The 16,193-nt window shown below is 40.7% G+C and overlaps 1 protein-coding gene across 3 annotated transcripts in view; it reads left to right on the top strand.

The window, feature by feature from the left end:
- SLC26A5 (solute carrier family 26 member 5) overlaps positions 1 to 12,501 on the top strand; it is a 48,895-nt gene extending 36,394 nt beyond the window's left edge. For 2 of the 3 annotated variants that reach the window (XM_070617053.1, XM_070617052.1), the window contains 8 exons: positions 147 to 242; positions 469 to 575; positions 4,222 to 4,291; positions 5,361 to 5,453; positions 6,152 to 6,259; positions 9,148 to 9,348; positions 10,228 to 10,282; positions 11,346 to 12,501. In XM_070617053.1, the coding sequence (XP_070473154.1) occupies positions 147 to 242; positions 469 to 575; positions 4,222 to 4,291; positions 5,361 to 5,453; positions 6,152 to 6,259; positions 9,148 to 9,348; positions 10,228 to 10,282; positions 11,346 to 11,530 (915 nt within the window). In that variant the 3' untranslated portion in view covers positions 11,531 to 12,501. The remainder of the gene's footprint in view (positions 1 to 146; positions 243 to 468; positions 576 to 4,221; positions 4,292 to 5,360; positions 5,454 to 6,151; positions 6,260 to 9,147; positions 9,349 to 10,227; positions 10,283 to 11,345) is intronic. The other variant, XM_070617054.1, reaches the window with a different exon arrangement.
- Positions 12,502 to 16,193: the final 3,692 nt, after the last annotated feature.

The raw sequence follows: 16,193 nt of genomic DNA, 5'->3' as shown, positions 1-16,193 counted from the left end.
GTGTTCATGGCTCCCAACATACTGTCAACTGCCATGTAGGAAGTGAGCAGGGAGCGGACATGGGGAGGGCAGGAGGACAGTGAGGAGCCAGCAGAGGGGTCTCGGGACACAAGAGGAGAGGCATGCGTGCTTGTGCTGTGTTTCAGGCTGTGCTGTCGGCCATTGTGATCGTCAACCTGAAGGGAATGTTCATGCAGTTCTCAGATCTGCCCTTTTTCTGGAGAACCAGTAAAATAGAGCTGGTGAGTAACAAAGGTGACTGTCTGGTGTCTATGTCATAGCAACGAGTGGATTAGTGCGGATAAAAGTGTGAGGAAGATAAGGTAGTGCATTCAGTTGCTGTATGCAGGATGCAGTTGGGCAAGGTTAGGTACCGTGTGTGTGTGTGTGTGTGTGTGTGTGTGTGTGTGTAACTCCTAGGAAATTTTTATTAGTGATTCTACATCAAGCTTTCTGCCTTTCCTTCAGACCATCTGGCTTACCACTTTTGTCTCCTCCTTGTTCCTGGGATTGGACTATGGTTTGATTACGGCCGTGATCATTGCGCTGCTGACCGTGATTTACAGAACACAGAGGTGAGTGCACAGACTGGAACGGTGTGAGAGTCCTGCCTGAGGTCGCAGCACTGACTCTGAATGTCGACCAAAGCTTGACCTGGGAAAAATAGAGCCCTTTGGTTATTTCTGATCAGCATGAGAGGGAGCCGAAGACTCATGGAGCCTGTTGACTAAATAAATGAAATGGCAAATAAAAAACTCACTATAATCTTGCCAGATGCTCAACTCTGTCACCATTTATACTTCCATTAGTGATTCTCTTAAAAGAGCCTGATTTCCACCATTGTTCGTACCATTCTGGGCCCAGTGGCACGCTGGCTTATGTACTCTCTTCTGAATGAACTGGGTGTTCTTGCACTTTGCTTTGGCGCTGGGTGATGACATGGCTTTTGATGACACGGAGCAGACTCTGACGCCAATGTATCACATGCAGGTCTTCAGTTTTCCCTTCCTCCACCCTGAACTGTGATTGCCTGTCATCTCTTCTCCCTAGTAGGAAGCTGAGCCCACTGGGGAAGGTATAAAATAACTTTAAAAAAAATACCGTGTTCGTGGTAAAAAATAAAAGAAATCATCATAAAGAACAAAAAGGAAACGTGTTTCTATAGACAGAGCCTGACTTTCAGACAACCCTGGGCTCAAGTCCTGGCTGCCCGCTCTATAAGCTCTGTGACTTTACATAACCTCTCAGAGCCTCAGTCTCTGCATCTGTGAAATGGGACTAATACTTGTTACCTCAAAGAGTTGCAGTAAGGTTCAAATGAGAATAATGCATACAAAGGGCTTAGCACAGTGTCTCACACGTGCTGTCCACCAACAAATTTAACACAAGGGGGAATGAAAATGAGGTTAGTCTGGTTTTTCCTATAGTTGCAGATCTCATGGTGCTTCTTAAAGTTTTGATGGTGGTGTGTTGAAAGGTTACTGGATGGGAATGTTGACCTTTATCTTCAAAATGGTGGGGTGCTCCCCGCTCTCCAGAGTAGGAAGTGAGCATTTCCCTCATCAAAAATGAATTGAGGGAAGTGTTAACAACATGTGGGATCTAAAGTCAAGATGAGAATTAAACTGCTTTTAATAACAAACTCTAACACTGTTGCCCATATTTATGTAAAAGAAGTTCCCCCCGTTTTTATATAGAACTGTATGAGTACATGCAAGAGTTCTTCATCTCAGAGCTTTGGTGAGCATCATGAGTTAGATAAACCCTGTCTATATCCTGTAACAAGCCACGGTATAGAACTTGAATTTTTTTTTACTTTTTTGTTTTCTTTGTTTTTCGTTTGCTTTTTTTTTTTACTTAATAGGATTTTATGGTTTCCTGTCATAAATTTTGAAGTTGAGCAAGTTTTTTAAAAAATGCTTTACTTCTCTTATTCCCTCAAATAATTAACTAAAGTTCATTTTGTATGTTCTGTCCCTTGTTGGTGATTTTGCTGGGTCTTTGTAGGCTAGGGTTTGGGAGACCAGTGCTCCGGTGTTTATTTTCACGTGGCGTCTTTTTCTGTAATTAGGGCACACTGTCCAGAGATGACTTTGGCTTGTTTTCCAAATGCCCAGATCCCCTTACGGCACACACAGTTAAAGGACAGCCAGTTCATTCAGCGACATCCATGGGGGCACTGAGGCTGCTAGAAATATGGCGGAAACTCAGCTGCTGCCCCCACAGAGCTCACCGTTTGGTCACTGTTATGAAAGACATTAAAATATTTATAATCTCCATTGAAGGAATGTTTTTTGAGGGACCAGTATGTTCTCAGGGAAATGCTAGACTCTAGGGATATTGCAATAAATAAGACATGGTCCTTTCCTTCAAAAAGGTTGCATTCTCCTAAGGATGACAGACGTGTATAACGACAATGATGCTACTCATGATAGTGAAGTAATGGGGACACTAAATTATTGTAGTTGGTTATGTGCCCAGCTCTGCACAAAGATCCATGCTTCATGTCATTTCTTCCTCACGGCTACATCCTCATGGATAGCATCCCCATTTGTCAAATGTGGAAACCGAGGCCTAGAGAGGTTGAGACACTTACCCGAGATCACACAGTATGTGGTGGGCAATGATTTACATATGAGTTTTTGTGAATCCAGAAGCTGACTCTTTGTCAGCCTTTCATAATCCATCTTCAGGAAACTGGAATACGTGGTTATGAGTGCTTCAGTAGGTGTGTGAGCAAGGCACAATGTGATGATAAGCATAACAAATGCCCAAATAAAGCTGCATGGGAGTTCATAGAAAGAGCCTTCCTTAGGGAAGAAATAAGTCGCTGGCCTTCGCTGGGAGCAGTAGTGTTCAGAGCTGAAGAAATGGGGTTCCTGAGCACTCAGGGTGGTCAGGAAGGCCCATTCCTCATCTGCCTGCTGGAATCCGCATACTTTGAGGCCCAGCTTCCCTGTGCACTTGCCACAGTGCTCAGTCCTCCCCCAGCACCTCACGTGTCTCCCCGTTATTTGTGTACTTGCCTGATGCTTGTGTTCGTCCCTCACGCCCCGCTCCCCGCACTAGACTGCAACCTGTAGACAACATTTCAGTGCTCTTATAGGTTTCCTCATCATTGAGAACTCAACTGAGAACCTTGCCTTTTATCTACAGTATCAGTCATTGGTGGTGTGTTTGTCACAGACGCTACCTGACTGTGAGCATCTCGGTTGTGGAGGCGATGTTCCCAGAGCCCAGTACCAGGCACATAGTGTGTGTTCTCTGAATGCCCGTTGAGGGAATCCACCCAGAAAAACAGCGAACGTTTGTACTATGTATTCTAACCCACAAAGCGCCTGCACACACATGCTGAGAAGCACCAGGGCACGGTGGCAAGTCCATGGAATGTCAAATCCAAGACCCAGAGCCGTATTCTGGCTCTGCCAAGCTCTCTGACCTTGAACAACTCACCTAACCCCACTGGGCCTCAGTTTCTCATCCACACGATGGCACAAGAAAGCCAGTAGGGCCGTTCATAGGATATAATAGAGTAATAGGTGCCCAAGAAGCAGTATCTGTCATCATTACAGTATCTAATTTGAGCCAGACTGTCCTGTAAAAAGAGTTAGGAATTTGGGCTTTCAAAAAATAATATTTAAAACCTATTCAAACCAAACTTAAGAAAATTTCTGTGCTAATTTGAGAGTTCTGTTTTCTCCCCACACCTTCAGCTGATGACCCCCCGCCATGAGTCAGAGACTCTTAGTACAAACAAAATTAAGGTGTCTTCTCCTACTTTAGAATTAGAGCAGGAAGACACTTCTGTCTACTGAGTGGCCTGAGAACTGAGTCACACGTGTCCCTGGCATGACGAACTCTGTGCACTTCATTTTGGCCTCCATCTTTAAATGCCCGAGTCTTTTGTCCTGATCAGATTGTGTGTGTGATGTGTATGGTGTGTGTAGTGGCAGGGGGTCTGTGTGGTGCGAGGTGTATGTGGGGTGTGTGTGTGTGTGTTGTGTATGTGTTTGGGAGGTGTGTGGGGTGTCTAGGCTTGGAATGGCACTGGGAATGTGCTATTAAGTGGAGCCCTTAAAAAAGACGCCATATCAGGATCAAGTATTCCTGGATTCATTAGCAAATCCGTACGTGACCTGTAAACGTGCAGAACCTCATGGTTCTGTCGTGTGCTGCACCTCCGCACGCTGGGATCTTAACACACTCACTCTCTGTCCTCAGTCCGAGCTACAAAGTCCTTGGACAACTTCCTGACACTGATGTGTATATTGACATAGACGCATTCGAGGAGGTAGGACCTTTTTCTATCGTTTTTTTAAGCATGTGATGTCGTCAGCTAACTATTATTTTTACCTAGGACAAAAAGGGGTGAAAAGGACAGAGGTGTAGTGGTCAGAGGGAAGTGCCTGAACTTTGATTTACTATCCAGGTTTAGTTTTATGGTTTATACTATGCATTAATTACTCAGCTTCCTAATATTTATTTTTCCTCTTTCTTTAATGAGGATAAATATATATTCTTGGAATTAAATTATATGTTTGGAAAATACTGAAACTAAGTGGATGGTTTGTATATGCATGATTTTCTCCTGATGGTGAAATCCTAACGTTAACCACGTGAAAAGCACAGGCAGTGTGGGGCTGTGGAATTCTACCACTCCATTTTTAACGGTTAAAAATATGGCTTAAAGTTTCCTTCATTTTGAATGTTCTTTTCTTATGTGGAACCTCAAAGGCTTTTACAAATTCTTTTGAAACTGGTTTTGTGTTTGCTTTGTTTTATGCTTGGGAAGAAATTCTCAGACTCACTATAAGGTATTAGGAAATAGGACTGGTGTTAGGATGGCTATTTTTTCCTCCTTCTGAAGAATCGTGTGCTGAATTTCTTGTTTCCACACCACATTCTGGAGTTCCACGAGGCCTCTTGATAAAATATTCACTCTGTGTCCCTTGGGTCGGTTTCGACTCCTGCCTGCGGTCCATGAATCAGCCAGTGTAAACCTCTGTGCACTTTGTTTCTCTTCTTCTCACAGGCTGAGTAGCAGCCTCCCCTCTCCTATCCATTTTTTTTCTCTTTTTAAATATTTTTCACTTCCTTCTTCTTTGTACGTTATGATAAAAATAAAACAAGGAAAGACTTTTAAAAGAAATGGAGAGAGACGCATTTTTTAAAGGCTTTTTTCTCACTCCTCCTCCCTCCAGAGCGTGAGTACACAGAGTCAAGTGATGTTATTTCCTCTAAACACAGTGACGGCCCTCAGCAACCTCTGTATTAATTTTCAAGGTGGAGGAGGGAGGCAGTTGTAATTTTGATTCTGAAATGTTCCCATGTGTTAAATTCACTAACATTTTGTTTCTCAGGTGAAAGAAATTCCTGGAATAAAAATATTCCAAATAAATGCCCCAATTTATTATGCAAACAGCGATTTGTATAGCAGTGCATTAAAAAGAAAGGTGAGTCGTGAGAAATTGAGTGATTATCTCTGAGGAGGGGACCTGTGGATTCACAGGGACGCGAGGGTCACTTAAATGTCTTGGTTTACCTTTTATACTATTTCCTTCTCTTTTTTTTTTATTGTGGTAAAATATACGTAGCATAAAATTTACCATTTTAACTATTTCCAACTGTACAACTTAGTGGATGGATTTAAGTACATTCACTTTGTTGGGCAACCGACGCCACTGTTCATCCTCTTATCATATGCGTGTATTACCTTTTCAAAAAAAATTTAAGAAAAAAGAGTAAAAAAATAATTTTAGGTTTCTTACTCTTAGGATCATGTGGGTTCTTCGGTCATGATTAGAACTCGACCCCTTACTGCCCAGTATATAGGAAAACCTTCCAATCGACCCACAGAGTCTCTGAAATAAAAGAATCTGAGAGATCTAAGTTTGAGAAATACTGCTTTAAAAATTCTCTTTAATACTTTAGCTTCTGGTTGTCTTGAATCAAGACCAAGAGTAAGGAAGGCACTAATGTTCTTTTCATGAGGGAGGAACGGTTCAGGGCATCTGGGGGAACGGCGGAGCAAGGGTGGGGGGTCATAAGATGGCATAGAAAACAGGCAGAGGGGGAGATTTGAAGATTAACTGCATGTGAGTGGGTCCCTGGGAGCCAAGAAGTGATTTTGCGTCTATTGCTCTTCTGGAAGACTGGCGTGAACCCGGCCCACATAATGGGAGCTAGGAGAAAGGCCATGAGGAAGTATGCTAAGGAGGTCGGAAATGCAAATATGGCCAACGCAACCGTGGTCAAAGTGGTGAGTGATCTCCTCGTTGTCATCTTCCCTTCCTCTTGACCTGCAGTGCCCCCCGCCTTTGTTCATGGGTGCAGTTTAACACGGCAGGAAGGCCCTAAAATAGGAAAGCTTAGAAACAATCTCGGTATCCTTTGTATGTTAAAGATACATGCTAAGGTCAGTTATGAGAATGCTTCTGAAATAAGTAGTGATAGGAGCCCAGGGAAACATGGTTTTAAACACAGTGCCTTAATAAGTTTTACCATTAGTACCTTGTCATAGATTCATTTGGCTGATAGTAAAAAAAAAAACTCAAAGCCTGGTTTTTTTGTTTGTTTGGGGTTGTTTTGGTTTTTTTGTATTAGCACTTTTTTTTTAATTGAGGTTATAATAGTTTACAATATTGTGAAATTTCAGTTGTACATTATTATTTGTCAGTCATCTTATAGGTGCATCCCTTTAGCCTTTGTGCCCCCCACCTCCCTTCCCCCTGGTAACCACTAAATAGTTCTCTTTGTCCATGTGTTTGTTTATCTTCCACATATGAGTGGAATCATGCAGTGTTTGTCTTTCTCTATCTGGCTTATTTTGCTTAACATAATACCCTCAAGGTCCACCCATGTTGTTGTGAATGGGACATTGTTATCATTTTTCATGGCTGAGTAGTATTCCATTGTGTATATATATATACTACATCTTCTTTATCCAATCATCAGTCGGTGGGCACTTGGGTTGCTTCCACGTTTTGGCTATTGTGAATAGTGCTGCAATGAACATAGTGGTGCATAAGTCTCTTTGAATTGCTGATTTCAAGTTCTTTGGATAGATACCCAGTAGTGGGATGGCTGGGTCACGTGGCATTTCTCTTTTTAGTTTTTTGAGAAATCTCCATACTGTTCTCCTTAGTGGCTGCACCAGTTTGCATTCCCACCAACAGTGTATGAGGGGTTGCTTTTCTCCACATCCTCTCCAACATTTGTTATTTTTTGTCTTGGTGATTATAGCTATTCTGACTCGAGTAATGTGATATCTTAGTGTAGTTTTGATTTGCATTTCCCTAATGACCAGTGATGTTGAGCATCTTTTCATGTACCTATTGGCCATCTGTTTATCTTCTTTGGAGAAATGTCTGTTCATATCCTCTGCCCATTTTTTCATCAGGTTGTTTAATTATTTGTTGTTGAGTTGTGCAAATTCTTTATATACTATGGAGATTAACCCTTTGTTGGATATATGATTTGCAAATATTTTTTCCCAGTTGGTGGGTTGTCTTTCATTTCAATTCTGTTTTCACTTGCCTTGTAGAAGCTCTTTAAAAGTCTGATAAGTCCCATTTGTGTATTCTTTCTATTGTTTCCCTTGTCCAAGAAGACATAGTATCCGAAAAGATCCTTTTAAGACGGATGTCAAAGAGTGTACTACCTACATTTTCTTCTAGAAGTCTTACGGTTTTAGGTTTTACCCTCAAGTCTTTGATCCATTTTAAGTTTATTTTTGTGAATGGCATAAGAGAATGGTCTACTTTCATTCTTTTACATGTGGCTGTCCAGTTTTCCCAATACCATTTGTTGAAGAGACTTTCCTTCTTCCATTGTATGTTCTCAGCTCCTTTGTCGAAGATTAGCTGTCCATAGATGTGTGGTTTTATTTTTGGGCTTTCAATTCTGTTCCGTTGATCTGTGTGCCTGTTTTTATACCAGTACCATGCTGTTTTGATTACTGTAGCTTTGTAATATATTTTGAAGTCAGGGATTGTGATACCTCCAGCTCTGTTCTTTTTTCTCAGGATTGCTTTAGCAATTCAGAGTCTCATTGCCCCATGTGAATTTTAGGATTCTTTGTTCTATTTCCATGAAGGGTATCATTGGGATTCTGATTGGGATTGCATTAAATCTGTAGATTGCTTTAGGTAATATGGACATTTTAACTATGTTTATTCTTCTAATCCATGTGCATGGAATGTCTTTCCATCTCTTTATGTCTTCATCAGTTTCTTTTAGAAAAGTCTTGTAGTTTTCATTGTACAAGTCTTTCACTTCCTTGGTTAAATTTATTCCAAGACATTTTATTCTTTTTGTTGCAATTGTGAATGGGATTGTGTTCTTGAGTTCTCTTTCTGTTAGTTCGTTATTAGAGTATAGAAATGCAACTGATTTATGTGAGTTGATTTTGTACCCTGCAACTTTGCTGTAATTGTTGATTATTTCTAATAGCTTTCTGATGGATTTTTTAGGGTTTTCTATATATAAAAACGTGTCATCGGCAAACACTGAAGTTTCACTTCTTCATTGCCTTTTTGGATTCCTTTTTTTTTCTTTTTCTTGCCTAATTGCTGTGACCAAAACCTCCAGTGCTATGTTGAATAAGAGTGGTGAGAGTGGGCACCCTTGTCTCGTTCCTCTTCTCAGAGGGCTGGCTTTCAGTTTTTCCCCATTGAGTATGATGTTGGCTGTGGGTTTGTCATATATGGCCTTTATCATGTTGAGGTACTTTCCTTCTATACCTATTTCATCGAGCAGTTTAATAGATGTTGGATCTTGTCAAATGCTCAAAGCCTGGATTTGTTGTTCAGGTTTATGGTAACTTGCAGTCTGTCATGCTGAAGTGAATGAACTATTTTAGAAGTTAGGAGAAAATGGATATGATGACCAAGGAGAGTAGATTTCATTGAATAAAAAAAAAAAAAACAGAGGAGGAAGAGATGAAAAGAAACTGAGCTCAAGTTGAATATTATGTACACATCCTTTTTTTGTCACATTACAAGGCTGGGATATGGCAAATATTTTAGAAGAGATCTGGTATAGTCAGTAGCTTGAGAATATAAGGACTAACTTTCCCTTGCAAATCTCTCTCAGAACCAAAATGTGAGTTGTTCATAGAATTCTGGTTTGGTTTAATTTTTGACATAGGATGCAGCAGTAGATGGAGAAGATGGCACCAAGCCTGAAGAAGAGGAGGATGAAATAAAATTTCCCCCAGTAGTCACCAAGAGCACATTTCCCGAAGAACTGCAAAGATTTATGCCCCCAGGAGATAATATCCACACCATCATTCTAGATTTTACACAAGTCAATTTTATTGATTCTGTTGGTGTAAAAACTCTGGCAGGGGTAAGCATCATCTTAAACAAGTCATTTAATATCTCCGTGCCTAGTTTCACTGTCAGTAAAATCAGAGAGTTGAACTAGGGTCCCTTTGCAACTTTTTTTATTTTATTTTTGGTGAGGAAGATTGGCCCTGAGCTAACATTTGTTGCCAATGCTCTTTTTGCTTGAGGAAGATTGTTGCTAAGCTAACATCTGTGCCAATCTTCCTCTACTTTTTGTGTGTAGGACACTGCCACAGCATGGCTTGATGAGACGTGTGTAGGTCCGTGCCCAGGATCTGAACCTGTGAACCTGGGCCACTGAAGCACAGTGCACAAACTTAACCAGTACGCCACCAGGCTGGCACCCCCTTTTCAACTTTTAAAATTCTTTTTTGGTGGTGTTATTTCCAACTTTTGCTTATGGAAAATTTCAAAAATATACAAAAGTAAAGAGCATACTATGATGAACCCCCCTGTAACTCTCACTCAGCTTCAACAATTCCCCAGTTTGGGTCAGTCTTGTCTTGTTCCTTCCCCACACCCACTTTCCCCTTCTCTCATTTTGAAGCTCATCCAAGGCATCACATCGTCTGTAAATATTTCAGTATATATCTCTATAAGAAGACTCTTTTCAAAATCGTTACTGTAATACGTTTATTACACCTACATAAAATTTAACAAGAATTCTTTGATATCCCTAATCATCACTGTCCCTATAAAAATCAAAAGAAATACAAAATTATTTTTAAATGATTAGCTCAAAAATGCAGAATTATGGAAGCACAGTAGCTCAAGTGAACGAACTAGAGTGTCTTGTATCACTAAATACGCATTGATAGAAAGAGACTGGCATCTGGCAAAGAGTCAAGAGAAACTAAACTTTATTTCAACATTATTACAGATTGTAAAGGAATATGGAGATGTCGGTATTTATGTGTATTTAGCAGGATGCAGTGGTGAGTACCCTTCTAGAACGGGAAGAAGTTTTAACATTTTGGTTCTGTTTTCCTTTTCATAATAACTGCATTTGGAAACGTTTTCCCTTAATTTTAGTTTTTGGTGAAAACGGAAATTGCTCTTCTGAAAAATCCCTCTAAAGCTAGCTTTGAAATTAGCCACTTGCAGGTGGTGACATTACCAGGTTTCTTGTGGCAGGCCTCCTGAAATGGAGCTGGAGGAGAGGAGCTAATAAACCGTTGTCCTAGGCTGGTATATTTTTTAGTAATTATTTAATGGCTGCCATAAACATGTTATAGTTCTATAAAGGCACTCAGGTTTTTCCACGCAATGGTTTTGGAATACGTTGCCTGCTCTTTTGGTTTTATATTCAATTCTGGTTAAAACACTGCTTGAAAATGAAATCTACATAAAGACATGACATTTCACCTGCCAGAATAGTAAAAATCAAACATGTTTGGCCACGCGCTCTGTAGGTGTGCTGGGGGAGGTCAGGCTCTCAGACGTCGCCGGGGGCGTGCTAGAGGGGACGGCCTCTGTGGTGGCTTTCAGAAGCACACGTGCATTTACCTGTCACCCAGCAAATCGGCAGTGTGCTGCACGCCTTCAGAATGACACACGGACATGGGTAATCACAGGACTGTCTGTGAAAACAAAGAGCTGGAGAAAACCCAAGTGCCAAAAAAGGGGATCCGTTAACCTGGGGTACATCTACACAATAGAATACCAGGAGTGGTAAAAAAAAAAAATTCAGTAAAAAGATCGTTAAAAAAAAAATCGAGAATAATATATATAGTATGCTATCTTTTGGGTAAAAAAAGGGGGTAAATAAGAATATATATTGACATTTACTTATATTTGCATAAAGAAATACTGAAAGAATATACAAGAAAATAGTAAAAGTAGCTTCCTGCAGCTGGGCGTGTGATGTCATGGGGACAGAGATTGGAGTCAGACTTTTTACTGTATGATTTTAATATTTGAACTATATGAAAGTTATACTTTTTTTTTAATGTTCAAGTCTGACAGAGTGTGGACTAATTTTCTTTTCTTCTTTTATAGCCCAAGTTGTGAATGACCTCACTCAAAATCGATTTTTTGAAAACCCTGCCTTGAAGAAGCTGCTGTTCCACAGCATCCACGATGCAGTTCTAGGCAGCCAAGTTCGAGAGGCGCTTGCTGAACAGGAAGCCTCGGCTCCCCCTCCCCAGGAGGACTCGGAGCCCAACGCCACTCCCGAGGCCTAGAGGGGCCCAGAGGGAGGGTGAGCCTCTCCTGCGATGACTAATTCACACGTTCTAAATACTAGACAATAGGTTTTTTCCTAAGGGTAAATCCTAGTACTCAAGGCTTGCTTTGGAGGGTGAATGACGTGTAGCAAGATGTATCTCACTTGTGTTTTTTTAATTGAATATTTCAAAGATAAATTGGCCTCTTGCCTGCATTTATCGTGCAGTGACATTTCTGCCACTTATAGTCTTACCTTGTCATCCGAGCCCTTAAGAATTTATGTCCTTTAAGTACTTTACCTACAAATAAGATACGCTGTCACCAGATGGGTACTGGTTCCTCGCCTTTGTACTTGGTCTGTAATCAGAGTAATCTAACAGAGGGGGCACACCCACAATTTTCTAGAAGTTCTTCTTTAAAAATAACCTTATTATAGAAGCAATGTAAGTGCATTGCAGAAAATGAGAAAAAATAGACAAGCGAAAATAAGGAAATAAGAACATTAGATTGCCACCACTTAAAGATTACTGCAAACACCTTAATGCATATCCTTCCAGATCTTTTTCTGTGCATATATATTTACATCTTTTAAGCAAAATAAGGTGATACTCTACATAGCATTCTGTAATGTATTTTTTTTTCAGTCAAACGATCTCCACTTTCTCATTCCAGAACATTTTTACCTCAGACCATATTCAAATTTCCCCACTTGTCCCCAAATTTTTAGTTGGTTTGTCTACATCTGGTCATGTCCCTTTGAGTCCCTTAAGTCTGTCTTAATCTAGCACAGTCCCTTTTTTGATGACATTGACTGGTTAAAGAGACTGGGGCAGTTGTCCTGTAGCATCTCATCTTGCGAATGTGTCTACTTTCTCTCTCAAGGTTTTAGTTAGCTTGTCCCTTTATTCCCTGAATACTTGTAATCCATAAGGTATATCTAAAGGCATCATGGATTTGAATAAAACACTTTCTGCTGGAATATATCACAGATGAGACACATGCTTCAAATCACACCACATCAGAAAACAGACTATCTAGTTGACCTACCATTAACGGTGCTAAGATAGATCACTGGGTTAACGTGTCAGCGTAAGCCCCCATTACGTCTTCTCCTTTGTGACCAGTGGTTATCTGTGGGGGGGTTCCTTTGGCACTCAGCGAATGCCCAGTTCCCCAGTGGCCATTCACCCAGGGGTTTTAACAACTAGTGATAATCCTTGCCTAAATCAGTACGTTCTTTAAGGTTTGTGAATTTTTTTTTCCAATCCTCTCATTTCTTCTGCATTTACTAGTTGATGTTTACTTCCACGTTTACTTCCTCACCTTGAGCTATTCGGTCATCTTTAAATACACTTCTTACTGGAAAGGCAGGTTAAATGTTTTATTTTTATCCATTTAATTATCAACTTCAAAGGAAGGAGTTGGTTTAATAGATGGTGATAAATTAGGTTCTTTTAGATTTCTCATTTTTGGTATAATTATAGACTCAAGAATTTTTATAGTTTTAATGTGTTTCAGTCCATTATAGGTATTCTTTTTGGTACTCAAACTGTTACACCTGTGGCTAGTAGGTGCCCCTAGAAGTTTTGTTATTGTCGCTGATAGTGAGGTAGCCCTAAAGACCATGTATTTAAGAAAGCTAACTCCGAGGTACAATTTAATATCTTCCTTAGAAGTCCATAAGAGTTATCAGTTAATTCTGCATCAAACTCACTTTTAAGCCTACGAGTGAGTAAAATGCTGATTTCAAGCATTCTTTATATTTGTTCAAAAGGAGTGAGGGAGACTTTTCAGCCGATCTGTCATTGAAAGTTCTTCTCTTGTAGTTCCAACCGCCAGCTCACTGTAAATCGGAGCACAAGTGTCAGCCAACCTGCCTGAAGCCTGCGCTGCTAGGATTTCCTGCTAACAGTCAGTGTGTCTCTTTTCTATGTCTTCTTTTTTTTTTTTCAAATAAGTATGGACAAGTTTTTAAAGATTTTATTTTTCCTTTTTCTCCCCAAAGCCCCCCAGTACATAGTTGCATATTTTTAGTTGTAGGTCCTTCTAGTTGTGGCATGTGGGACGCCACCTCAGCATGGCCTGACAAGCAGTGCCATGTCCATGCCCAGGATACGAACCAGTGAAACCCTGGGCTGCCGAAGCAGAGCGCGCAGACTTAACCACTTGGCCACAGGCTGGCCCCTCTATGTCTTCTTACTGAGTCCTTGTTTTGGTTTTCATGAAGAAAATACTGCCAGCAGAAAAGTGGTCAGATCCCAGGACAGACCTGTGTTAGCACGGGTCTCCTTGAAACCAGGCCCTCTGGTGTGTGTGCTTCAACTCCTGTCAGGTTTCTCGGTGACTTCACTAATTTAATTCAAAGCAGACCTCTCCTTTCCAGCCCATCCTTTATCTAGGTCTGGAGTGAAAATGGATTGGCATCCAGTTATTTCCTTTGCAGTCAGCACACGCAAGATCAGATACATCTGCATTCTGACAGACTGCCTTCTGAAAGAGCTTGTAGTTGTAGCACCTCAGCCTGCACTAGAACCTTCTGTCAAAGGGCGCGCATCGTTTCAGCCGTTCAAGTGGATCGTAAGATTTTAAACGTTATAAAAGATTTCATTGCATAGTCTTTAGCACTAGTCTTTGACATATGCTTTACACACAGCAGATACTCAAGTCCTAGTTATTGATACAGTGTACAGAAAAAGTGTGTCTATACCCTACGAATTTGTATTAAACCTGTTCTTTAATTTTTAACCTGTTTTCAATAGAATTCTACCATGTACATAAAAAGCACTTAAGTCTTACTGAAGGGAAATATATTTTTGTTTCAGCATGTCTCTGAGAAAGCTAGAGTGCATTTCAGAATATATCTTATCTATATGTAAATATGTTGGAATGTTTTACTTAGAATTATTTCATATAATGGAAAATTTCCTGACTTTTTTTACTTAGGTCATTTTGTCTCTACCTTCTTTCTGGACCTTAGTAGCTGCTAGAATATGCCTTTTTATGTGTTTTTCAGCTCTGGTTCAAATTCAAGTTCTTAGTGCCCTATCAAATGGGGCACAATCCACACTGATAGATACAGGGACTAGAACTAGCCTTATTTTGTGGCAGTATGGGAGAGAGCCCTGTTATCAGGAAGGTCCCATATAGAGAAGCCCTTTCTTCCTCAAATCCTGTGCCACAACAGTGGTTGATCTCTGCCTCGTGGACAGATGGAATATGTTTGAGAACAATTGTGAACCTGGACCCAGGAAACTCCGAATTCATGTCACAGGCATTGACTGTATAATCATATGGCGGCAGACAGTGGGATCCTGATGGCCAGGCTCATCTGCAGTGGAACTCAGAGAAACAGTGAAGGACATGAATTCTCTGCAAGCCCTGGGAGTAAGGAGCTCATTTTGTAGTTTTCAAGTAACATCTAAGATACCCACTCTGTGTAGTTTGATCCCATATCCTTACCTGTTTAACAGAGGCACCGCCTGCCTCTAGTGGTACATTTTGAGAAAGTGAGTCTGCCCTCACGTGTGCATGAAGGAGGGTAGAAACCCAGAGACTCTGCCCTGGAGTGGGTGGGGGTTTCCTGTGTTTTAGGGAGTGGGGAAGGGCGGGGGGTGCGGGTGCCTTTGTGTGGGGATGGGAGAGGGAGAGGGAGGGCAGGGGATGTGGTGGGGAAGGCTTTATCTGTTGTCTGCCCCTTTAAAGGTACTAAATCAATTTAAATTCTAAAGTCAAACAAAACATCCTTGGTGTGAGCCTGTATGCTTTACTGAGTGCAAAATGCTGTTGGTCCTTTTTAGGGTACCTTTCAGGAATGCTTTTAGGATTCAGTATGTTTAGATTCTTGATAATATGGTTTGAGTGCCGATAAAAGTTGGTTTGAGAACTGATAAAACTATTGTCTAATTCTCCAAACATAAAGCCAACCAAAATGCCTGCAATGGTTTCAAAACCCCTCAAATCCCAACAACAAAATGTTCAAAAGCTAGCAATGCAACAGGTAATCTGCCTGCCTGACTTGGATTCAGTCAAGTTTGAGCATCTCAAAAATCCATCTTACCTTTGAAAAGGCTAACCAGGTTTTTCATTGTTCTGGTGGATCACATTTTACTGTATATAACAGATGAACCTGAGCTTTGTGGAAATTAAATTTTTATAAATCTATTCACATTGTAAAATGTTTTTAAAAAAGTATTTTATTTTTTTTTTTTAAGATTTTATTTTTCCTTTTTCTCCCCAAAGCCCCCCAGTACATAGTTGTATATTCTTCGTTGTGGGTCCTTCTAGTTGTGGCATGTGGGACGCTGCCTCAGTGTGGTTTGATGAGCAGTGCCATGTCTGCGCCCAGGATTCGAACCAACGAAACACTGGGCCGCCTGCAGCAGAGCGCGCGAACTTAACCACTCGGCCACGGGGCCAGCCCCTAAAAAAGTATTTTTTAAAGCACCACTACAGTGTTTTCTAAAGTCATAAACCATTTGTATTCTGATCTGTCAACCCCCTGATATGTATAAACATACATGTACTTCTACACACACATATATATACACACATGTAACTTCACGCACACACACATTCTAGGTGGAGGGAAGTTACTGGTGAATATTTATCTTTTTAAATAGGGTACAAACATGCTAATCTAGATAGTGTTGATGCCATCAACATACACAGCCCGCGGGAAGA

The sequence above is a fragment of the Equus przewalskii genome, chromosome 4 (genome assembly GCF_037783145.1).
Source record: "Equus przewalskii isolate Varuska chromosome 4, EquPr2, whole genome shotgun sequence".
In the NCBI taxonomy this organism is placed as follows: domain Eukaryota; kingdom Metazoa; phylum Chordata; class Mammalia; order Perissodactyla; family Equidae; genus Equus; species Equus przewalskii.
This window is presented reverse-complemented; position numbering and strand designations above follow the sequence as displayed.